Source organism: Anser cygnoides, chromosome 2 (genome assembly GCF_040182565.1).
Source record: "Anser cygnoides isolate HZ-2024a breed goose chromosome 2, Taihu_goose_T2T_genome, whole genome shotgun sequence".
In the NCBI taxonomy this organism is placed as follows: Eukaryota; Metazoa; Chordata; class Aves; order Anseriformes; family Anatidae; genus Anser; species Anser cygnoides.
Window position 1 is genome coordinate 9,671,758 of NC_089874.1, and position 25,746 is coordinate 9,697,503.

Below are 25,746 nucleotides of genomic sequence, written 5' to 3' on the forward strand. Positions count from 1 at the left end.
CTGATAATCACTCACGGTGATTACCTAATAAAAGGCCAATTCTTGGTACTATAAGATCTTATGGTCAGCCTAGCATCTAAGGAGGCACTGAGATGTGCTATATAAAGCACCGAGGCTTGCAGTGACCTTGAATCTGTTTCCTTATTGCTGAAGCCTGGGATCGTTCCATGGCTGCATTCCCAGTCTGCATCAAGAGACCGGTGGTAACATCAATCTTAAACACTGGTCTTTAAAACAATTTTTATATTGGCCTCGAATAGGTCTAATAATTTTGCTTAATCACCTCTGTTTCTACACAAAAACTGGAATCCAGGCTGACTTCTCATTTTTCATTCTTGTGAAACCCAGCCATAGGCTTTCTGTCTGCCATCAAATATCTGGAATCACAATTAGATAAAATATGTCAGATGCCCCGTGACACCCAATCATCTTTATTGTAGAGAAGTTCACTTTCAGCTTAGAGTAGAATAAATTCCATTTGACTCAGAGGTCAGTACTTCCAAAGAAAAATGAGAACACTCATTTGCATGTTTAAATATGCAAAGTCAATACAGTCAATCTGCATTATTTGTCTCCTAATGAGAATGACCTTTTCTGCTGAGCAGAAACAGCAGTTGAACATAAGCGTGTGAACATTGTGTTAGAATAAGGAATTCCGAATCTCTATCAAAATAGGTCAACTGCTTGCTTCCCTGAACACAAAATAATCACCATCATATTGAACCCTAAATCCAAGTGCTTCTTCATCTTGAGGGAAACCTAGATTAGGTTCAGTATTTGAGTTTTGCTGCTTGGATGTATTTCTCATAACACTCCTTGCCTATTCACCGTTCTTTACAAAGAACATCTAAACAGTTCTTCTGTCATCAGTGTGGGGCAGGTTAACACCACAGCATATTTATAATTATTTTACATAGCAAAACATCAACAGAAAAGGATTAACTGAGTGGCTTAAGGCTACAAAGAAGCAAATATTATGTCAAGATTGAAATTCAGTTTCACCTTGTCTTTGGTCCTGTGTTCAAACACATAAGATCAAGTTTCTTGCAATCCTTTAATTGAAATGGAAAGAAGCCATGTCCAATTTACAAAGCAGCATTAGGATCACATAACCTGTGTTGTTCTACTTCTGTGAATGCCAAAGAAGGGAATGAGTCCTGCATGTAGGCATCTCTTCTGCAGACAAATAACATCAGCGTTATGGCCATTTTATTACTAAACATTTAGTTATCCTTTGTACTGGGGAGGGAAGTCAAATTGCCAGTATGCTTGCCATGCTTGCCTTCCTCTAAAGCTTACTCTTTTCATCTGCAGACCTCAAAAATCAGCAGAAATATTACACCACATAGGTAATAGGTCTTCGAACTGGAACTACTCACATGCATGACTCACGATTAATTAAAGAGCTGGGAATTCAAACAAACATCTTGACATGGCTTACAAGCGAGGGCATAGTTATATATTCCTGCTGTTGTTTCTTTTTCATTATGGTGCTATAGGAGCCTCCCATCATAGATCAGGGTTCCATATTATGAGGATTTATTTAAACACCTAATGAACACCTGTAGTTATGAATTTACAACTGCCATTATAAGGTAAAGAATAAAATCCTTTAGTTTATAATCATAATATTAAAGTGAAACTAGCCTAGCACATGCCTTCTTTTAAACATATGTTTTCCCATGATTACATACAGGAATGGAATGCAGAAATTTTAATGCTACCACTCCGAAAGTGAATCCAGACAAATGTGGATTGTCCTAAAAATAGATACCTTACCATAGTGAGGAGAAAATTCATACTGAGAAAAAGAAGATTCAAGCTGTACAGAACCAGCCACTTCCCCAGATATACACTTATATATCCTGTTGTGTAGAGCTTTGGTCTTGTTTTTTTCTTTATATGTGAGTATGCTTTTTTTTGCAAAATTGTTCTGGAGAACAAGAGACACAAACCCTTTTATGATAAACACTGTAATTACACGAAATGTTTTTTGTAATTGTTCTTCTTTTCATGGTCTGTGTTTCAAATCTGTTTCATATTGGGCACAGGTGCTGATACAGATGGGGGCAACAGAAGGACCAGCTGTACTCCTGAGAGCAACAAATTCTCATTTAAAGCAATATGGGAAATAACTGTCCCACCAGCAGGATACCCTGATGCAATACGTTTTTGTAATCTGCTAATGGTGCAATTTCATAACTGATCTAGCCTAGTTGTAGCCTGTACTGCCGCTGGAAGGAGCAGTTCTCTTTCCTTTCCTATTGCTGTCTGCTTCTTTCTGCAGCCAAACCAAATAACTAATCCTGGAAAAGTAAAAGCTTATTGGTTACATTCGGATCAAACCTTGGATTTAGTGGATTACGCCACAAGTCCCAGTTTCAGCAAGATAAGGAAATGCACTGCCAGGACAAGTGAGTGGCAGGTTGATGTCGTCCTGAAGCAGCTGCAAAACTGTGACCTTGAAAGACAGTGATTGCCTGAAAGGGACACTAGCAGATGTAGGAGTAGATTGGGGTGGTTTCCAGTGTCAGATATGTACCAGACGGAAACATGAGGTTATTCGAGTTTGTATGTGCATGGTTTTGTTTCACTGCCCTGTCTGCCCCCAGTAGTAGAGGGTCACTGACTAGGTACCTACAATGTGGCTGCCTGCACCTAAGCCAGTGATGCAAAGCTCCCTCTTAAATCAGCAAAGACCTAACCATCTGGTTAGAGGCTAAGGCACTGTCCATCTCACCCTGAAGCAGAAGCCTAAAATGGGTTAGATGAGTTTTCCTCTAAAAGTGACTATTTCTCCCATATGACTATAAACAGAGAGAAGAACTCCATCCTGTCTGTCAGAGCTAAATCGGTGTTGCTATTTTAAAGTACTTTGAGAGAATGGTCAGGAAGGAGATGACATTGAGAGGCTGGAATGTGCTGATGGTAGCAGACATCATCAACATCTTGGATCAAAGATAGCATGGATACAGATTAAAACTGCTGATGATTATAAAATAATCCATGAGGGCAGAAGTATTATTTTTAATCCACACAAATTCACTAATCTAGCTCTCAGTATAGTCACAGTTGCATTAATAAATCACAGGTTATTATCAAAAAATGATAGGGGGACAAACTGACTGTCAGAAATGGTGGATGAAGGCATTGCTGCTGAAAGAATGAAACAAGGTTCAGTTTATGTAATAGACCTGTCATAGAGCTCTTTGGACTATGGAATTGACCAGGCAGCTGTCCATGTAGAAAAGGAGAAACAAACAAACAAACAAACAACAACAACAACAAGAAAATCTGACTGCTAAAGCCTGTGTTTCTTTCTATGAACAAGGAACCAGGACTCATATTTTTGAGGATTAAAAGAAGGAAAAAGGAAAGGAAAGGAAAGGAAAGGAAAGGAAAGGAAAGGAAAGGAAAGGAAAGGAAAGGAAAGGAAAGGAAAGGAAAGGAAAGGAAAGGAAAGGAAAGGAAAGGAAAGGAAAGGAAAGGAAAGGAAAGGAAAGGAAAGGAAAGGAAAGGAAAGGAAAGGAAAGGAAAGGAAAGGAAAGGAAAGGAAAGGAAAGGAAAGGAAAGGAAAGGAAAGGAAAGGAAAGGAAAGGAAAGGAAAGGAAAGGAAAGGAAAGGAAAGGAAAGGAAAGGAAAGGAAAGGAAAGGAAAGGAAAGGAAAGGAAAGGAAAGGAAAGGAAAGGAAAGGAAAGGAAAGGAAAGGAAAGGAAAGGAAAGGAAAGGAAAGGAAAAAAGAAAGAAAGTGCCTAATACATATGTTAGCCCTTTTCCTAATAGAAATTGATCTACAAGATGACATGTATTAATTATCTGGATATGTCAAGAGGAATCTCAGCCCTTCCAGGCAGTGATCTCAGAGCTTTAAGACAGTGGGTATAACATCACAAAGGATGAGATAGCTTTTTTTAAGCCAATTTTACACATGAGAAAACTAAGATGGGATTCGCCTCACTCAACATCAAATATCTGCAAGATTTTTTCAGCTGGACTGGTCTCTCCAGACCCTCTTTATAGACATATAGACTATATAGTGATTAATCTCATTCTAAAATAGATCATTACATCTAGGAGCTACTTCTTCCCTTTGAGTCAAGAGGGATGATAGGTTAATTTGCTTAGCTGTAAATGTGCACAGATAACTAACGTTAGCTGGGAAGAGTCTCTTATTAAGGTGAGCAGAGAAGATCTAATCTTAGGGAAAAGCCTGAGAGGTTCAGATACATTGATTTGCTATTACATTTTAACTTAAGGTTTTGCTTACTCTTTAAACTGCAGTAGATGCAAAGCTCATCTTTTGCTTCCAAGCAGATAGAAAAAAGTCTTTAACTAGAAATGTACTATCCATTACTACACTGTGGTTATGGTTGGGGAAGTAGAGTTCTTGAACAAGAACTGTGTATTAAATTAATGCTATATTATAAACAATAACATAATACATTATAGGAACGGAGATTAAGATGTGAAATAGCAACCAACATGTATAGACTGATATTGTTACAGTCTAAGTTACCAGATCCAAAGCTAAAGTTACCAGATCCAAAGCTGGCTGGCATCTTGGAAAAACTTCCAAGTATTTCATTGTACCTTGACTCCGATACATACTATATTTTGTATGCTTAACAAAGCTTCAGGAATAATGGAGTAAGAGTTTTGCCAATAGCTAAGAACAACCACTGAGCTAGAAAAAGCTGCTGGAAATTAATTGTCCCTGAAAACAATTAACTTACATGTTAAAAAGACAGTGTTAGCAGTAGGATGAAGTGTAACATTGCACATTACTGTTGGTGCAATTGCTCCTGTGAGTGAATTGATGCTTATTCTTGCCAGTATTTTCAGTTTTTGTAGATAAACAAATAGGTAAAGGGTGATTTTTAACAAAGTAATGGTAACTGTCAATTTTAGGAGATTTCTTTGTCAAATCCATGCATTCATAATTGTATATTCCTGAGTATCATTCCTACTTCCAACCATTATTTTTTAAAGTTGCCTCAGTCAAATTAAAGAAATAATTCAAATAAAACAAAGAGTGATCTTCAGAGAAGAGAATTACAACTGATATGTTGAAGCTAAGCAATTAACAAAAAAAAAAAAAGGTGGGTGGAGAAAAAATGGAGAGAAATGTCCCTTGTTTTATATTTATCTCTTTTCTGATGAAAATTGCCTTATAAATGACAGCATCATAGAATCATTGAATGGCTCATGTTGGAAGGGACCTTAAAGATCATCCAGTTCCAGCCCCCCTGCCATGGGCAGGGATGCCACCCACTAGATCAGGTTGCCCAGGACCCCACCCAACCTGGTCTTGAACACCTCCAGGGATGGGGCATCCACAGCTTCTCTGGGCAACCTGTGCCAGTGCCTCACCACCTGCTGAGCAAAGAATTTCCTCCTAACCTTTAATCTAAATCTCCCCACTCTTAGTTTAAAACCATTCCCCCTTGTCCTGTCATTGTCTGCCCAAGTAAAAAGTTGTTCTTTTTTTTTTTTTTTTTTTAAGCCCTCTTTAAGTATAGAAAAACTGCAGTGAGGTCTCCCTGGAGCCTTCTCTTCTCCAGGCTGAACATCCCCAGCAATCTCAGCCTGTCTTCATAGGAGAGGTGTTCCAGCCCTCTGATCAACTTTGTGGCCTTCCTCTGGGCCCACTCTAACAGCCCCACATCCTTCTTGTGCTGGGAGCCCCAGATGCAGAACTCCAAATGGGGCCTCACAAGGGCAGAGCAGAGGGGGACAATCACCTCTCTCCACCTGCTGCCCACCCCTCTGTTGATGCAGCCCAGGAAGCAGTTGCCCTCCTGGGCTGCAAGCACACACTGCTGGCTCATGTCGAGCTTTTTGTCCAGCAGAACCCCAAGTCCTCCTCTGCAGGGCTGCTCTCAGTGAGTTCTTCTCCCAGTCTGTGCTCAGGTCTGGGATTGCCCCAGCCCAGGTGCAGCACCTTGCACTTGGACTTGTTGAACCTCACGAGGTTCTCATAGGCCCACTTCTCCAGTCCCTCTGGATGGCACCCCTTCCTCCTGGTGTATCGACTGCACCACTCAGCTTGGTGTCATCTGCAAACTTGCTGAGAGAGCACTTGATCCCATTGTCTATGTCATTGATAAAGATATTAAACAGTACTGGTCCCAGGACAGACCCCTGAGAAACACCACTTGTCACCAGCCTCCACCTGGACATAGAGCCATTGACCATAAAAGTGTTCTTATAAGAACAAGGTCAACTTGTAAGGTCAACTTTCAGCACAGCGTTAAGTCTCCCATGGAGACTTACATTTCTTGGCACAGAAACATTGATTATGTAAATTTCATATAGGAAATGCAAAGTGCCATAATGTGGGAGTTTGATCAATGATGTTATCCTGGTTTATAATTGTGTATTTTTGAACTGTGATGTGCACAAAGCACTAGTTTAAAAGCCCATTTTAGTTGCAATCTACCTCTTCCTTTTAATAACAAAAAAGTCATTTGATTACATTCCTTCAGTTATCCCTGTGTAACGTATTGGATAATCTCCTTATAGTTTAAAACTAAAAATGTTAATGGATTGGGGAAATGGGTTTCTGCTTTCACCCATCATATCTGTCTTTTTTATGCTTGTCTTTCGGATCATTTATCTAAATAATAACCGTCAGTACCCACTCCTTCCTTTCAATGAACTAAGACATGTTAATGCTTAAACTCAGTGAAAACATCTTCTCCCTAATCTGGTTATGCCTTCTGAGATTACCACTTTCATCTCCTTCATTATTTTTTTTTCCTGTGATGGGGGTGTGTAGTTACCAATTGGCAGGGCTATTCATATCATTACTTCCCAATTTCCTTCAATTAAAACAGCCTGGGTTAGCTCAAACAAACTGTGTAGATTTTTGTCAGAGTTTCACCAGTGAGCACTGACTGAATAGGATGTTGATCCCACAAACTAAAAGACAGAAGTTATATGAAAAACTCAGCAAACAGCTTTCAGTCAGCAAATCTGTTGGGGCAGCCTCAGAAAAGAGGAAGTACCTACAGGGGAATGTGCTGCAGGTGGTAACATCTGGTGCCATACCTGGAGATACACCTGGAGGACGTACTTCAATGGTCTTAGTGTCAGAATGAGGGAAGATAACTCGTTTTGCTCAAAAGCAGTGTGGAGAAGATAAATCACTGGCCCAGGGTCAGATACAAAGATTGTGGAAATTCTAGAAGTGTCAGGACAGAAATTTTTCTAGAGTATTTGTGTAGTTCAGTTTTCATCATGCCTGACTTAAGAAGCTGTAGGAGGACCTGGCTCTGAATAAACAAACAAATAAATAAATAAATAGAATACAAATTCTGAGCAACAGGGATGTGTCTTTAAAACATTAAGGAAATCACTTTTCTCACCTATCAATTCCTTCTGAAATGGTTTGAACTGAAGCACATTTGAAAAGCCAGCAACTTTGTACTGCCTTAAGACTTTGCAAAATGTATTCCAGAGGAAAAGTGTCCTTTCACAGAAAATCTCCCCCTGAAGCCTTTCTCTTTCATCCAAGAACAAATTTCAGTTCTGCTGATCACAGTGGTGGCAGTATGACATGGGGGTGAACAATGGCTCAGATAGGCGGGTACCATGCTAGAAAGTCACAGCAGAGCCTTCAAGTAGCTTGCACTGTTCTGAGGATCTCACTGCTCAGAACAAATTCATTCCAGTACTAAGCTTTCAGTCTGTATAGTCAAAAAAGACCTGATGTAAAGGCTTATGTATTCTTACATGAAGCCGGCTGTTTTTTCTATTGACAAGAACAAAAAATGATCATATGAAATCAGTCTCAAAATCTTTCTGGTGCTGCTTTGATATTTCGTGTGGTGATAAATAGCAAGACACGCTCAATAGTGGCAAATTACTAAGGAGCCAGTATCTACCTATGTGTATTATATAGTTACTAAATAACATTTTCATGACTTATAGGAGGTGATGAGGAAAAATAGCAGACAGATGGCTAAAGAATGACTATTCCACTCATTCTATATGAAAAGAGATGGAAAGAGAGAGAGAGAGAAGCTAAAAAGAAATCCATGAATAGAATAGAATTGAATAGCATAGGAAATCTGTTAACAAAGATTACCTCAGCAGGAAGCAAAATTGTACTGAAGAAACAGTTCTATATGAAGTCTCATTTCCAATGAATCATGCCATTATCTTCAATTTCATTCTAAATGTGAAACCTGCCCTTACTGCTCGTTCTCTGCTGTGGGATCACTGTCAAAACAAAGAACAATTATAAAATGTTCCCTCGATTCTGAATTCCTATTCGCTAAGTGATGCCAATATGATGCAGAGATCTAAATGTGAAATTTGTAAAATGGAAACTGGTTTTCACCTTTTTTCTTGTATTTAGATGACGTGAGAAAGTTGGAAGAGTATAATTCAGGTTTTCAGAGCTTTTTATACTCTCATGAACAAGAGGACTGCATTTACTAGGTACTGGTAGCCAAACTGGTAAATGTAAAATGATAATCCACAATGTTCTAGGATAGTATCCAAAATATTTGTCATAATTTATTTATTTAGATATGGCATTGCTAGATTTGAATGATGAATTAGTCTAAGCAGATTGTTATTTCTTTCAATACAGCTTTTTCTTGATGATTAAATGTATATTTACTCTGAAATATTGCTTTACTTTAATTCTTGGAAAATATTTGTACTTCACCAACAGGTGATAATAATTATATTTATACATTTTTTGCTAAAGTTACATGTACATTTTCACCCAAACTTTGGATTATATAGTTCAGCAATATACATGCTTTCCACATTTTCCTATGAGATGTGAAGTGATGATGAAGGCAAATATTGACATTTTTTCTCTTTGAAGAAATATGATATTTCTCATTATTAGAAAACTCCGTTGTCCTGAATGACAAATTACATGATGAAATGGAGGATGCAAATCTTAGAGTTTTAAAAGCATCTAATATTTACTCAAATTATATTCAGCTGTACTTATCTAGCATGCTGCTGGAATAGTGTTATCAATAAATCTATAAATAGGATGCAAAATGCATGTGAGCTGTCTGTGCATGAATAAAGAGCAGACCAGCAGTAAATTATAGCATAATATATAGTTTCAAATGAAGCAAACGGAATGCCTTGACAAGTCAACGCAACATATTTTGTCACTGAGTGTGAAAGATTCATTATGCATCAGCCTTGAGAAAGCTGGATTTCTGAAGCATGGGGTCATCCAGGACATATGATGTAATGAGAGAGCATGGAAGCATGCACAGAACGGCAAAAATAATCTTCTGAATAATAATGCAACATTAAATTTTCAGCTAAAACTCAAGTCCTACCCAGTACGTCATTGTTCAAGAGAGGCCAGGAGTGCAATAAGAAAGAGCAAAATAATGAAGCCTGACTTTCTATGGATTTGTTTCCCACAGGAGATTCAGACTGATCCTCTTTTAGAAACTCGGCGTTGTACACTTACACTGGCTTTCATTTTTTGTGCATTTTTTTTTTTTTATGTCTGTTAAAGTCTAGGTTTCATTTAGTTGAGAAGCTCCTCTAGCCACCCTATTTTCAAGAAATTTGGGGAAAATTGGTGTTTTGGGGAACTGTCTTTGGGATCTGCCAAAGATGACTGAAGCAACTAGATTTCCGAGTTGGTCAGAGGAGAGGACACACGCACAGGTCCAGGCACATATACCCAGCAGACTGCTGACAGTGGCAAAGTGCCATGGGACGTTTAATTCCATCTGACCACAGAAATGACAGATAAATTTTCATCTATTGTGCACACTGGCCTGGCAGAACTGTGTGGATGCTGTCCCCACGGCTCAGGCCACCAGCCCCCAGGAGCAACATCACTGTGTCCCAAGCATTGCCATGGAGGGAAATATTAGCAGCTGACAGCGATGCTGTTTTGGGCATACTCGGTAAGAAATATTGGTGTTTGGCAGTGTAGGAAATGGTTTAAAACTGGGGACAAGGCAGGTGGAGAAGTGCCCAGGGGCACTGCGGTCTCTGGGCTGCTGTGGCATCATGAGGCATTAGCAGTTTATCGAAGAGCCTTTATGGGGAAGAAATTATTCCACCCCCTTTTGTAATGCTAAGATCAACCCTGATAGTTTCTTAAACACGAAAAACGGGAGAGTTTCTCCGGGTTTAGCAGCTTCAGCACGAGCTTCGAGCGGGGCTGCCGGCCGCCCCGGGGCGCCGAGGCAGCAGAGGGCGCTGCTGCGCGAAATGGCGGCCGCGCGGCGGAAGGGGAGCGCGGCTCTTCCACAAGATGGCGGCGCCCCGGCGCGGCGTGGCTGAGGGGAGGATGAAGAAGCGGGGAGCAGCGGCCGGCCGGGCTCGCCGCGGCGGGGGGAAGCTGGATCGGCTGCGGCTGGCGGTGCAGGAGTTCGTGAAGGCAGCCGGAGACCAGCCACCGCTGACCGCGTCGGTAGGGTCGGAGAGAGCGAGCCGAAAGAGCCGCCGGGACTTGAGGAAGGAGAAGCGGAGGCTCAAGAGGAGCCGCCGCCGCCTCCTCCGACGCGGGGAGACGGGGGAAGCCCCCGCTGCACCTGCCCGGCCGGCTCCTGTCGCCAGCCCCAAAGTCCCGGCGTCGCCTTCAGCCGCTGTAAAGCAGCGTCCGGAGCCGCCGCGGCAGCAGAAGGCGGTGCGGCCGCCGCTGCCGGCCCCTCTGCCGGCCGCCACCTCTTGGTCGCGAAAACGGGCCCTGCTGGAGGCCAACGAGGAGGAGGAGAAGGAGATTCGGCGGCTGGAGCGGCGGCTGGGGCTCAACAAGCGCCGCAAGAAGAAAGGGAACACCGGGGCGGAGGAGCTGCCCCAGAGCTTCGTGCGGGACGGGCTGGACTACGTGCTGGGAGTCCTGGGCTCCGGCGCCGGCCTCGCCGAGCTTTGCAAGGACAGCGATTGGGAGGAGGCACCGGAGCCCAGGGCGAGCAAGGAGGCACCGGAGGAAGACGAGGAGGAAGATGAGGAGGAGGCCCCGGAGGAGGATGAAGAGCTCGAGGACGCCTCTGACGCCTCCGAAGGGGAAGATGTGGAAGAACAGTGGGAGAGCGATGGGAGCTCGGCCCCCGAGGGTGAGCCAGAGGCAAGCGAGCCCCCGGACCCGGAGGAGGAAGAGGAGGTAGGGCGTTTGTCTGAAATAGCACAAACTTGCTTCTCAAAGCACCTGTTGCAACATGAATGCAAAAAAAACTTTACATCACCTCTGCAAAGTGTTTGCTCTCTAACGAGCATGTGGAACGTGGGTGAAAACAGCGCTGGGTCTAGCAGGTGTTGGCTTCTGAGGTTTGCCAAGTCCTAGGAACAAACACGTGTGGAGGGTATGGTAGGAGGTTGCACCCTGAAGCACAAAGCCTTGTTTGTATGTACAAGATTAGCAAATAAAAGGAACAAAGAAGTGTGACTGTCTCAGTTCTAGAAGATCCAGATTAAGCCTTTCCACTAAGACCATAAAGAGTTTATGTTAAAAATGAGTATCAGCTGGGAATGGGAGTGTTTCTTCTCCCAGATGATCCCAGAGGTTCTGCCTGTAATAGGCTTTGTAGCAAAATGAAGAAGAGGAAGCCAAACAGATCATTTAGTCACATGGCACCAAGCTATGCTGTTAGTACCCCTGCACCTGAGGCTTTCACCTGTCCAGGCTTCTGTTGTCTACCAGGATAAAACAAAGATTCAATATATCAGTTTTAATAACTTAAATGAAATTTCACGTGAAGGGGAGAGGGGATTTTTTTTGCTGCTGTCAAGTTGATCATAAGCAGTAACTTGTATGTTGGTGTTGTTTCTGAATGAAGTTGTTCCCTTGGCATTAGTTGTTGGACAGTGGAATGTATGTTTAAGTAAAAGAGTGATCTATTCATCTTAAATAGAAATGTATGTGTTTATTTAAAATACTTAAGTATTTAAAATGGTAGTCTCATTTGCTATTCTGTTGTTTTCTTGGCAAGGATCATAATCACAGTGCTGCAAAGTACGTTCCCCCTCAAGTGAGAAAAGCTCAGGAGACACTAGATGACAAGAAAAGAGAAGAATTGGGAAGACTGAAGAAAATGGTGAATGGTCTCATTAATAGGTAATGTAATGAGGACACGTAATTAATCTTTCTGGTTCTATGTGACAGTGATCATCATTCAAAGAAAAGTGGCATGGATGTGACTTTTGTCTTTTCAAACTGGATTTAAGTTGGCAGTCATGTCTGCTATCCTTAATAATAATTATCTTTGTTGATAGAAATTCTTCAAAGTTGGTAGTTAAAGAAGTTGAAAAAAATGGAAAATAAATTTAAGATTGGGCTGAATTCCACATGGCTATTGCCTGCAAATGCTAGCAATAATTCTCTTAAGTGTCAGTTGGAGTATGCCTATTGGAAAAAAATAAAATTGCAGTGTGAGAACCCTGCTATATTCCCCTTAGCATGTTTTTTATAAATTAAATAAAGTTAAATTTCCTCTAACACTGTAGTGAAGGAAGAGCAACTTTAAATTACTTTATAGCTTAAAGCACTGAAGACCAGAAAAAGTAATTAACACTTCCATGTGCTTTTAATTTTAGAGTACCCTTAAAATAAGAAATCTGTTGATACTTTCTTTTATCTGTTATCTGTAAAATGCAGACTACAGAATACAGTTTTAGTTATTTAGAATTTGCTATACCTGATATGTTACGGAAGTATGAAGTGGTTTTGTACTTAGTTTTTCCCAAGACTGTGGTGTGCCATAGTTAATACTGAACAGGAACAATTTTTTAATAAGGCTGTTCAATATGACAGTAGGGACATTGACAGTGTTTTGTAAATATTGCTGCTAATCTGCTCCTACATGTAAATGCTTTCAAAAAAAAATGTTCTGGAGTTTCATTTTTATTTTAGTGAACTCGGTAAAATACCGAAGGTTCCTTTCATTCATCTTTATTCTTTTTAAAAGAGCTAGCTTGGCTTACGAACAGGTTGTATGTTGGATAAATTGAAAATTGTGGAACTATGCAAAGAGGCAAAACAGTGAACATTGGATTTTTTTTCTCAATAGGCTGAGTGAACCAAATTTGTCCTCCATTAGTGGACAGCTGGAAGAGCTCTACATGGCCAACAGTAGAAAGGACATGAATGAAACTCTAACAGATATTCTTATGAATGCTTGTGTTACTGCAGTTGCCATGCCTGCAAGACTGATGATGGAGCATGTGCTTTTGGTCAGCATTCTTCATCATACAGTAGGAATTGAGGTAATTTTTGTGACTGGGATTAATTTTGTTTAATAATATATATTGGGGAGTGTTTTTCTTGATTGCCTTTTAACTTCTGATTATATGTCACTAAATAGCATATTTCAGTCGATAGTTGAACTCTTTGTAGCTTATTTGTTTGCTGTTCACAAGTGAACAGGACTGAGTTGCTTTATCTGACTAATTACTTTGTAAATTAATGCTGGTCACTTATAAAATTTCCGGTTTCCAATTAAAAAAAAAAAGGCTAATATTACTACTGTAATAATGGTGTGGGTGTCTTGTTTGAACCTTACCAGTAATTTGTTCTTTACCTACCTATATTTTGGTATGCTTTTTCATTCCAGTCTTTACCATTAGTTTACACTTCATAAATGCAGGAATTCCAGGATTTTTTCCCAACTGTATCTCTGACAAACAGCTAAGTCTTGTTTCCACTTTAAAATCAGCCTAGTCTCATGCTCAGCAACTGTGAAAACTTGGTGTGTTGTGATTTTACTGCCCCACACTTTAAGTATTTTGTTCTGGAATGGTAAACTCGACGATGCATTTAGTTTTGGACATGCAGCTTTTACTGGATAAATGACTAGCAGTAACAGCATGCTAGCTTGACAGCTGGGAAAAGGTGTTCATGAAAATTGTGTAAACAAATTTTGATATGCGTGCTGTAATTTCATAACATTTGCACAGACTTCAAAAGGCAACTGGATGGCATATTCATATAACTAACATTCTTTAAGAAAATATGGCACAAACGAGGTACTATTTGTACATGTACACATAGTACATCCCTTTTTGTTGAGAGGAATAACAATATTTAAAATTAATAATGGCAGTGCCTCAAAAATGATTATTTTACAGTTGTCTTTAAAATCTGCTAATGATTAACTGCTGAATTGTTATTTTTTCCTTAATGGAACTTTTGCCAGGTCGGTGCTCACTTTTTGGAAGCTGTGGTGAAGAAATTTGATGAACTCTCTAAAAGTGATGCTGAAGGGAAAGAATGTGAAAATCTGCTTGCCTTGATTGCCCATCTGTATAACTTCCACGTAGTTCATTCCCTGCTGATCTTTGATATTCTGAAGAAGCTTGTTAGCACTTTCACTGAAAAAGAGATTGAGCTGATTTTGTTTCTTCTGAAAAACGTGGGCTTTTCCTTAAGAAAAGATGACGCATTGGCTTTGAAGGACCTGATCAGTGAAGCCCAGAGCAAAGCACACACAGCAGAGAAGAATTTTAAGGATCAGACTAGGGTATGTGTATATTACGGATTTTCTTTTCTGAATCAACATTGCTTGCGTACGTGTGTATATTTACCAAAATGTTTTCCATTATACTCTAGGTTCTAGAGTTCATTAGAGTTCAGTCGCTGCATTCAGTTACTTATTTTCTTCTTGTCTTTCTCCATTAGTTCTTGGGACACAGACACCAAAATGCTTGCAACTGGGGTAACTAGAGCTGTCACGTATACTATGCAATGAATAATTCTTCTGTTTCATACTTTTTACACTTCAAAAAGTGGTCACTGGGGGCTGGCGTTTAGCAGATAAGGCTTTGAACTGAAGCTTGAACAGGAATACAATAGGAGTTAGAGTAAACATCCTTCTCTGTATTTGTATTCATGTACTCTAACTTTCAGTGTACATTGCCAGATGAGTTGATTATTCTCACAGATTAGTACTTTGAAATTACCCTTTCTACTTTATGTATTAAACTTGCAGCATATAATCCACATAAATATTTCTTTTCCTGATAGGTTCGTTTTATGCTAGAGACTATGTTGGCACTGAGGAATAATGACATGCGTAAGATTCCCGGTTATGATCCTGAACCAGTTGAAAAACTCCGCAAATTGCAAAGAACCCTGGTGAGAATTTTCTTGACATATGCAGTATAGCTGTTCTTACACTACAAATAATCAACTCTGCTTTATGTCAGCTTGATGGTATATTATATGCTAATATAATACATAAATTTTATCTATATATATATAGATAGATACATATATATGTATATATATATTTAAAAAGACTTTCATTTAACAGTCTGATGCTCTTGTGGACAAAAATTACTTCTTAGATAGTAGTACTTGATAATTTCACATGTTTAAATTTAGCCAGGCATCAACCAACCTTCTGCAGAACAGTCTGGGAAGGGACGTAATATGTAGCCAAAGGGTTTGAGGCAAAGTCCTGTATTTGACAGAGAGATTGTGGAATGTTTAATGATTGTGCAGATGGAATGAGTCATCATGACAAGTTTACTTTTTCCATACATTTTAAATGCAGGCACCTGTTTGAAAGTTCACCAGAACTATTTTGGAAGTCCAGCACTTCTTAAAATGCATAGGTGTTTTGTTTTTTTTATTGTTCTCTTTTTTGGGAGCTTTATCGGTGCTGTCTAGAACAATCCAGTATAAAATGCATGAAAATATTTGTCTCTTTGGAGAGCTAATTAATTTTCACAATATTTAAATCTAATTCTATACTGTATGCATCTGCAACGTGTTATTTTTCAGAAACTTTTAAGTCCAGCATGTGCAAATCAGCAATGATAGGTAACCTAGCTCTGTAGAATTTCCTCTCAGTTTTTCACAAGTCTCTTAGTACACTTCTAGACTCTTCAGTTCAAAATTTTTATTTTGTTTGAAGAGTTTTATACATTTAGTTTGAATTGTACAGAACTTCTGGCAGTTTGTCATTCCATTTGATCATAAATGTGCAATTGGAAAATCATGACCAGATTGGAAACTAATTGGAGCATCTTAAAATGTTGTCATCAAATCTATATTGTAATTGAATTTTGAGTGGAAGATGGCTATCTTTTTATTGATGATTTTAAAAAAAAAAAAGTAATACAAGTTTCTAAGCACAGATTTGATGAACTTGATCTATTTGAGAAATTGGAGCAAATGGAAAAATCTGTAAATTATTCTCAGGTTACTGCCTGAAAGAAATGGTTGTGGGAAAGAAACTTGAAGATCTTTATAGAGATCAACTTACCTGTATTTGTTTAAAGTATTTGTTTAAAAGTAATTCTAAGTAATTAAATATATTAAAAAAAAAAAAAATAAAGATCTGTTGCTACTTACTATGCTGTTATTCAAGGTTCACAGCAGTAGTTCCGGAAAAGAAACTCAGCTCCGTGTCTCCTTGGAATCGCTCCTCAATGCTGATAAGGTTGGTCGCTGGTGGATCATCGGGTCATCCTGGAGCGGAGCACCAATGATTGATAATACAAACAGCAAGACTCAGCAAAAACTGCACATTGGGAAGGTAAATCCAAATGGGACTAATAGAGCTAATAAGTTTAATTGTTGTCCGCAATCTTTTGAAGGTTGTTGATGTAGATGAATAAGCTCATTTAAGAGCCACCAAAAAAAACCGTGGTGGACTTCTGTAAGACGAAGCTTTCGCATTGTAAGATCGGATATTAAAATTTTCAAAATATTGGACTCATGCCCTTCAAAAGAGCTATTATCATAATATTATGATATAGTTTTTTTTCTTATCCTATGCAAGTGTAAAGTAGTTTGAGATGGTTGTGGTCACATGCATTAGGAAAGCACTTCTTAAAGATAATTGGCACAATTAAACTAGGTTTCCCTAATTGAAAAAGCTCCTGATGATGCCTGTGCCTTTATTGGACAAAAGTTCAGGACCTCTGGATTCATGCTTCACAGTTTACTGGTGGTTTTTATTAATGGTCGTATTAGAGGCTGCACAGAAATAGCTCTCTTCAAGTTTGTTCATTTTTTTTTCAGGTGAGTTCAAAGATAATGGAGCTTGCTCGTAAGCAGAGAATGAACACTGATATCAGGAGAAGTATTTTTTGTGTATTGATGACAAGTGAAGATTTCCTGGATGCCTTTGAAAAGCTTCTGAAGTAAGTACTGACTAGGTCAGAAGAAAGCCCAGAACTAAAAATAGTGATAGCTGGGAAGGAAGAATAACATTGCTGGTCTCACCGTTTAGTTGAAATGGGATCCAAGTGTGTAACTAGGATCCACGTGAGGATGGTGTGTAAAGGTATGAGGGGGACCAAATCCCTGATGTAAGGACTACTAGGGGTCAGGCAGAACTGACTGGCAGCCAGAGGAAAAAAGCAGCCTCTGTTATTGTCATTTAAGCCTGGAACTGTTATTTACAGCATCCTTTGATTTAAGGAGCCTATATGTTTTTGTATTGAAGATGTGTCTCCCAGTCTCTTGCAGGCTTGCTTCTTTTAATTCTTGCCACCTTGCGTGTCTCTGTCCATTCTTGCAGGACCTGGTAGCGTTCTAGCACCTCGGTTTCTCTCCTGCAGAATTTATTAGCTTTGGACTTGCTCCAGGGTCCCATATCATGTTAAGACCGGTTTCCTCAACACTTGGCAAACTTCTCTTTAGAAGAGTATGTGGTCAGGGAAGAGCTCAAAAGTTATTCTTTGTGTTTGTCAGAATATTAATTGCAAGTCTCTAGTAATTGGGAGGAGAGAGATCAGGTCTGAACTTTCCTGTTGCAGCCTTGTAATTCAAAGGAATTGTTTTTACCCTGATGGCATGCAATTATTTAATTTGCTAACCAAACCAAAACAGACTCCGTAATAAAGTCAACTAATGTTTGATTAAATGCCACTTCTGCAAAACACAGCTTGGATTTAAGACTGTGATGGAGTCATTCCAATATCTTAATATGGCCTGTTCAATTAAAAGAAATTAGCTGCTGCTGCTGCAGTTCTTGCCAAGGCCTGGTGGCTCAATTTGCAAATTGATCCTTGACTCTCATCTGTGCTATTTAAACTAGTATACAAATCTATATACATACAGGCTTGGCAGAAAAACTGTGTCTGCAGATTGCCTGCTGCGTGTTGATTCTGATTTTTATGCGGCAAATGCAGAGAGAAGAGGACTCTAAAATCTGCCCACATCTGGCAGAGTATAAAGGAAAGTACACAGACTAGTCAGTGAAGGAATTAACTTTAATGCAAACATGCTTTCCAGAGTGTATGGGAGTTTATATTCATATGTTTGATGTCAGACTCTTGAGGAAGAGCATAAAGATGTACTTCAGTTGTGCTTGTTGATTCATCTGCTGCTACATCTCTGGCAGAGTTGAGTTGTGGTTAAATGGTAATTTTAACCATTTTAAACCCAGCCTGTTATAGTTTGCTTGTCATTCTCCTCCTTTTGGGAAAAGTAAGTCAAAGAATGGCTCAGGTTGGAAGGGACCTTAAACACCATCCAGTTCCAACCTCCAGCCATGGGCAGGGATGCCACCCGCTAGATCAGGTTGTCCAGGGCCCCATCCAACCTGGTCTTGAACGCCTCCAGGGATGGGGCATCCGCAGCTTCTCTGGGCAACCTGACACACAGTGCAGTTAGTCACTGCCTGCTGACCGATGCCCAGCCAGACCCTGAGCCGTGGCAGTGTCGTCCCCCACTCCCCTCCCTGGTCAACTCCCCGTATTTATTGTTCAGCACGGTGCCGTGTGGTGTGGGACATCCCTTTGGCCAGTTTGGGCCAGCAATTTTTTAAGCAGTTTCGTGGAGATGAAGAACTTGAGAAACTTCACATCTCACAAAAATTGAAACGGGTAGAAGGCTTAGGTATCCCGTTGTAGTGTGTTGTGTAATTCCAGATAGTGAGTATGGGATTGCACCTACTATACTCGTTTGAATTGACTTTTAATAGGTGGTACTGAATGTTGCTTTTTTTGGTCTAAAGCCAGTGATAATCTTGGGCTCCAGCTGATGATAACTAACCTACTTGGAGGCAGGCTTCTGCTGGTGAGAAATAACCTGCTTCAGAGGCACTTACCCTGTATTTGGAGGGAAACTTTTAATTTGATCAAGACATGCGAGTCCCTGGGAGTATTGTACCTCAGGAATGATTTATTAGGTGAGGTGCTTGCAGCTTCTTTAGCTAAAGTTACCAGGCTTATGTAATCTGTACAGAATTATGGTGAAGTTCAGCAGCGAAAGACAATCCCAACACTTACATTTTAGTTGTTTAGGAATATCAGGTCTGAAAAGAGAAAATAGTGCTAGGTCTGTGAAGAATTGAAGGTAAGAAAAAAACTGAATATCAAATGCTGCTTTACTTGGTTACAACTGTCTGGCAACGTGAGTATTTCCAAAATAAGTTACGTTACAAGTGATGATGAGCAAGGAAAAAGGGCGTGCACCAAATTAGTGACTGCAATGTAACTTCACAAGTCATCTATTAGATACATGCCAGGTAGCTGACAACTTACGTATGTTTTCTGAACAAACTTTTGTTGCTCTGTGACAAACTCAGATAGACCTTGGCTGATGGGAGAGCAGTGAATGATATCGCAGACCAGAGCACTTAGAGTGCTGTTTTCTTTTGGGGAACCAGACTGAAGTTTTCTCCATTCATTAGCAGTCAACCTAGAAATCATCCCAGACTTTCCTATTGTAAAACCTTACGTTCTGTTTCTTGGCTGAGTGACAGTATTTTCTCTAGTACGTGTCTATGATCAAATGCAATGGCAGATGTCTGGAAGGGTGTACAATCAGCGGACGTTAGACTCAAGCTATGACAAGCTGTACTCTCAAGACTGTAGAGCAAGTTCCAGTGGGGTCAAACTTTGTTAGAAAATACATTAGAGTTATACCAATGCCGTATGAAACTTGAGCTTGAAGCAATGAAAATAATTTTGTTTGACATTTTGCAGATTGTAATATTAAGCATTCTTCATTTTAATTGGTTTTAATGCTGCCAAGCATCTGACAGCCCTGGAAGCTAAATCATATTATTCACAGAACAGGTGCGTTGTGAGTTAGTTACCGTTCCTCGCCAAAGTGCCTCGGCCCTATTTTTGAGTGGTCAAATGTTCAAATGGGAAGGCTGTTCAGTCCTTGGCCTTTATGCTGGGAGACAGCCAGCATAAGTACGTATTGATACTGTTGTCTTCAGGTGGTGGTGGTCTGTTTTGTTGTCCAAGCAGTTCTTGTCTCAGTGTTCATCCTCTGTGTTAGTACTCCAAGTTGTAGTGCTTGCTGCGGTAGTGCTGCTTTCAAAGGCACAGATAATGACAAGACTCCGTGATTACAGGCTTGTCTCCTCTGTCTTACTTTGTGGAAAGCTGCAAACATGGAGTGGGCTATTTCTCCCTCTCCAGGCAGTAATTATACTTGTGTCGTTCTGCCTCCATCTATTGTGGTCATATTTTTGCAGCCACTTCTCTAACACTGATAATGCTGTAGCATTTCCATATTGCTGTACCAGGATGCTGATTTAGCCTACAGTCTTTTTGATGCCATTCAGTGTTTTAAGGACTTTAAGAACTTCTGACAACCAGAATTGAATGTGTTTTTTTTTAAGGCATTAAAAATATTGACTGCTTTAGCTCTTACCTAGTGACGAATTTTCCTTACTATTTTTATTCTCTTCTCTAAATTCTAGGCTTGGACTGAAAGACCAGCAGGAGAGAGAAATTGTTCATGTTATCCTTTATTGCTGCTTACAGGAGAAGACGTATAACCCCTTCTACGCATTTTTGGCTGGCAAGTTTTGTGAATATGAAAGACGATTTCAGGTAAAGAAAAACACATTTCTACTTTTAGTCCCATTACGGTTAGAAAGACAACTACCAAACACCTGAGAGTAGATGTGTGCGTGTTTACATCTCATGGTCCTGAGGAAAGATTCTCCTGGTATACCTGTGCATTCAGTAAGGTATACTCTGTTTCCTGCTCAGATCTGACGCTAAGTAACTTCTGCAGAACATTGCTTTTTTCTGTTTCACACGTTTAAAAGGACTTGAACCATCTGATCAAACATCTCCTGATTAATGGGGCACACAACGAATAGAAGGTGAAAAGGTTTTGTAATTTCTTACTTAAACAATCCCTTGACTTGTAGTTTTTTTTTTTTTTCCTTTGACATCTAGGTGACATTTCAGTTTAGTATTTGGGACAAAATCAAAGATTTAGGAAATCTGTCAGCATCTGCCATCACCAATTTGGTGTCACTGTTGGTTCACTTGCTAAGGACAAAATCATTGCCGCTTTCAGTTCTCAAGGTTGGTGTATTTTCTTTTCAAAATGTGTTCTTACTTGTGCAAGTTCTGTGGAAAACGTGTATTGTTAGCGGTATGTACTTATCTGGTGCTTTACCTGTTCATTGTCATGAACAAAGCTGAAACTTGTTCTAAAATTACCAGATTAATCTCATGGACTATAGTAATGCTATCCTTTGGGGAAAAGGGGGCCTGGGGTGATGCAAGCATACAGAAATCCTGGAGAACACAGTGTAGAAACGTCCTTGTACAGTAGCAGTGTTGCTCCCAAACAAAGAAAAACTGCCTCGGAGCAGGTGATTTGGATCTCTCGTGTTACCAGAGGCAGTGTTAGTGAAAAACCCCATTATATCTATAGGGATTTCAATGGTTTGGATGCCCTGTTCAATTCTAGATAAAGAACAGTTTATGACTGCTGTTTTCTTTAGAACATCTCAGTTTGGAACTGAGGTCCCTTTTATTAGCAGATTTTGTTAGTGAGTTTGGTACCATGCGTTTTAGTTGATGTTTTTTTTATTAGACCAGAAAAAAAAAAATTCCTGGGGGGCTTAAATTTCACAATAAGAAGTCCATAGAACTTACTTAAAAGAATAATTGAAGTGTGTTAAACAGGCAATATTCTGGATTGTCTTAGATTGTACTTTTGAAGTATTTATCTAGTTGAATAATTATGTCTTTGTATTCTGGTGCAACTGGACAGGTTATTCCTTAGAAACTTCAATGCTTCCTTATTGATTGGCTTTATGGAGGCAGTGTTCTCAACTAATTTTTCTGTGCATAACTTCAGACTTGGTATATATGGGAGTCCAATCTAATTCTGTCTATTCTAAAACCAGGTAATTGAATTCAGTGAACTAGATAAACCCAAAGTCCATTTCTTGCGACAAGTATTAAGCATGCTGTTAGTCAAAACAGATGCTGAAGATGTTGGTGATATTTTTGGGAGGTAAGTGATAGGAGAGATCTCCAGAGTATACTTCATTTATAGTAATTTATAAAGATAAGAAGTCTGCTTATTTGTTTGCAATTGCACACTGCCTTCTCCAGATACCAGACATCCATCCATTAAAAAGCAAGCTCTGTTGGGGGAAGGTGGGGGGGGGCCAGCAGGCGTGTAGCATTTGTTTGTTAGTACAGGTTCTGATCTAGATACAGCTGTGCAAAGTATAATATACAACATAAGGCTTTCAGATAGTTGGTGTATCATTTAGGATTTTCATGAGCAGAGCTCTGTAATTACCTGCATTCCTTACTGCTTTACCATCTGTGTGCAGTGAGGTTTGGTCTCCAAGCAGTCTTTGCTGGTAGATTGCTTTAGTACTTTTTCCTTTTTTCTTTCTACATTGCTGTGAGAGAGGTTTGTGGGTTTTGTTTTCATTTTTTTAAGCCAATACTGTATGGAAAGTCTTGGTTTTATACAATGGACAAGGAACTTGGTTTTTTTAAATACTTCTTCACAGTGATCAAAAGACATCAGTTTCATTGAAGGTGCTAAAATGTTGTTCTGACACTTCTGTTTTGCTTAATCCCCTACAAGTGATAAATGTGTCTGTAAACATCCTTGATCTATGAAGTATTACACAGTTCATTGGATTCATACCCATACAGTTTGGGTTTCTTGTGACCCATGTAAAATTGAGTTCCAGTGTTCCAGTTGTCGTGGAGACAGCTGTAATTTGCAACTTACTCCAGGAAGAAGGTTATACTGTACTTGCAATGTCACATAAAGCTGGGGGGGGGGGGGGGGGGAATGTTGTTTCAGCCATTATGCTGTAACACAAGGAAGTTAAAACATTGTGTTTGCCTTGGTTTTTCTTTTCTGTAATGCAATTGTTTCTGTAAAACAAGTTTAGTATTCTAATATTTCATTTTATTGCTGAGGACCAATTGTATGTTGAGTATGTATGGGCTGTTTGCCAAATCAATGTAAACATGCTGTTAATTTGAAAGCCTTTTTGGAAAAGCACCTTTTGTAAGTTGATTTTTTTTTTTTAACATCTCTATTTGAAGAAAAAAAAAAAACATAACTTTTGAAACAGTAGAAGTCTAATACTGTTTTTCTGTCTGTTTTTACAGGATATCTGACAACCCCAGACTGGGAACACTGCGGGAAGGCTTGAAACTTTTCCTTACCCACTTCCTACTGAAAAATGTACAAGTCCAAAAGAGTGATGAAGAAGCTAGCCTATTAAAAGAAAGAGTTGAACTAGCAAGCAGGGCTTTGCAAGCAAAAGAATCCAAATTCAAACTATAGTCTGTTTCTCAAATAAAACACGTTAAAACTAGGTTTGCATGAAAATGCAAGACGTTAAGTCTTTCAGACCCAAATAATTGGGAATGAGGGGAGCCTTGTTACTGGAAAGGATCCTTTTTTTTGATGGAAACAGTTACTCTGCTTAGTGTACTAGTTACAAGTTTAATCAAAGGTGATACAAGGCCCTTCTGACGAAAGGGAAAATGTTTGGTTTTTTGACGTGTCCCTTTAAGGTTGGTTACTTCATGCAGATTAGAATCTGGAGAAGAGGTTGAATTTCTCTTCTATCATACTCCAGTCAGTAGAAATGTTCAGCATTGTATATTCCAGCCTCTCATTTAAAATAATTGCAGAAAACTGACCACTTCTTTTAAAGAAACAGCCTTAACCAAAGGCTTTTAATAACTCATCAGTGCGCTTGCCTGAAGGAATGGGCCACTAGATGGCGTAAGTACTGGTGAGTCAGTTTTGGAAGAGATCAACTTTTTTCTTAAAGTGTTGAATTTCTCAGCTAATTCTGTGAATTGTTATAATAAAAAGACTTGAAGATCTGACTTTGCCCAATTATGTTGGGTTTAAAGATCACAGTAGAGTTTTATGCTATTTTAACTTTTTATTCAGCTTTAAAATTGGAATTATTAGGCTTAACGTCTGCGCTAATTAGATTTTCTAGGCATAAAGAATATCAATATCAGTCTTTTAGTAAGAATACTTAGAGTACCTTCTCTAAGGATTTGCTTTCATTTCCCATTCAGCTGTCTTAAAAAATCGTGTACATTCTTTGTATAACACTCAGTTTCTTCTGTCACCTTACAACTACATATTAAAGTGGGATTTCCTAAAGGATTTTGCTCTTTGGGTTGTCTTTATTCTATCTGGGTAGCCAGCAAGGGAGTGACCGCAAATGTGTGGGGGCACATCCTAGTTTGCAGTATGTACTGCATCTACATAAACTGTCTGTACTAGGGATACCAGCCTTATTTCTACAATCAGGCTTGACCTCTGGTGGTCAGTAATCCAATCAGTTATGGTGCCTCTTAATTGCATGTGATATCACCTGATCTATTCTCCATCTTTGTATCTGGCCTTGTTGGGGAAAAATGATTTCCAGAAAGCATCCACCAGAAGATTTTGAGTTCTGCAGCAAAAGAGCTGGCCAAGATGTGTGAGGCTTTGTTGGTTTATTTTAATCGTAGTTGAATACAGAATACTTGATATGAGTAACGCTTCCACTAAGAGGAGTGTTTCTCCCATCAGCAAGGGAGTTGTTTCTCAGGCCTTTCCTCTTTTGGGGAGGGCAAGTTGCAGGGAACAAACGTATCCTGGGATCTGAGAGACCCAGTGTCAAAAACCAGGTTATGCTTGCACGTAACTAACACACGGAGATTGCTAACAAATGAACAAAGCAAGATGCGTTCGTTTGCCTCTTTCAGACCACTGGCAGCTTTAAGCCTACAAAACCGGACATTTTTGCTCAGTTGGATCTTGCATGCAACAGATGGCAGTAGAAAAATGCTGCATTACATTTTTTTAAATTCCATACGAATTAACAGAAGCAACACTATTTTGTTGGACTGTGACACAAAAGTCACAATGTGGAGAGTGTGTATGAACAGAGCCTTTACAAACCACACCAAACCTCCTGGCTTAGATTTGGTGGCTGGATTTGGGATAAAATCTGTACAAGCCTCTAGAAATTCCGGCTGCTGTGGAACTGCGGGATCTAGGTGAGTAACAATCACTCCCCCTGGACTGCAGCAGCCACATAATTACCTTTTTTGCAGGGATTGAGGGAGACCCAGCATTTCAATGTGCTTGTGGTTTAATAACATAAACCGAAACATGTTGCTCCAACCGGGAGGTTGAAGAACTTTGTTTTTAAAGACAAGTCTTGAGACATCTTCCTTAAATTCAGTGCAGCAGGCTTGTCAGTGCCTGGTTTGAGTGCTTTGCTGATCAGAATTGACCGTGCTCTGCCCATGGAAATACTGCCTAGTGTTTTATGGGTCTGAGTCCATTCACTTGCTGCAGCTGCCTGAGGCAGTGCAATGCAGGTGTTGCTGTGCAATTAGAGGAGACGGTTTTAACCTTACAGTCTAAAATTACAATTGCTATTTTTTTAAAAACTGCCTTGCATTATTATTTATTCCAAACAGCACGTTTTGTTCCAACTTACAGTCAATTATTACAGTTATTGCTTTGTTTCTGGAGGAAGCGGATTTTACCTGCCTGCAGCTTTTGCATTTGTCATATTTATG

At 39.6% G+C, this 25,746-nt stretch overlaps 1 protein-coding gene across 1 annotated transcript; it reads left to right on the forward strand.

Moving 5' to 3' along the window:
• Positions 1–10,200: 10,200 nt before the first annotated feature.
• Positions 10,201–24,334, forward strand: NOM1 (nucleolar protein with MIF4G domain 1). The gene is given in 12 exon segments (XM_013185732.3): positions 10,201–10,232; positions 10,234–11,110; positions 11,937–12,061; positions 13,014–13,209; positions 14,139–14,462; positions 14,966–15,076; positions 16,317–16,484; positions 16,973–17,094; positions 20,619–20,751; positions 21,106–21,237; positions 22,071–22,180; positions 23,311–24,334. Coding segments are annotated over 12 exon segments (2,493 nt in total). The 5' UTR covers positions 10,201–10,215; the 3' UTR covers positions 23,489–24,334.
• The last annotated feature ends 1,412 nt before the right edge of the window (positions 24,335–25,746 follow it).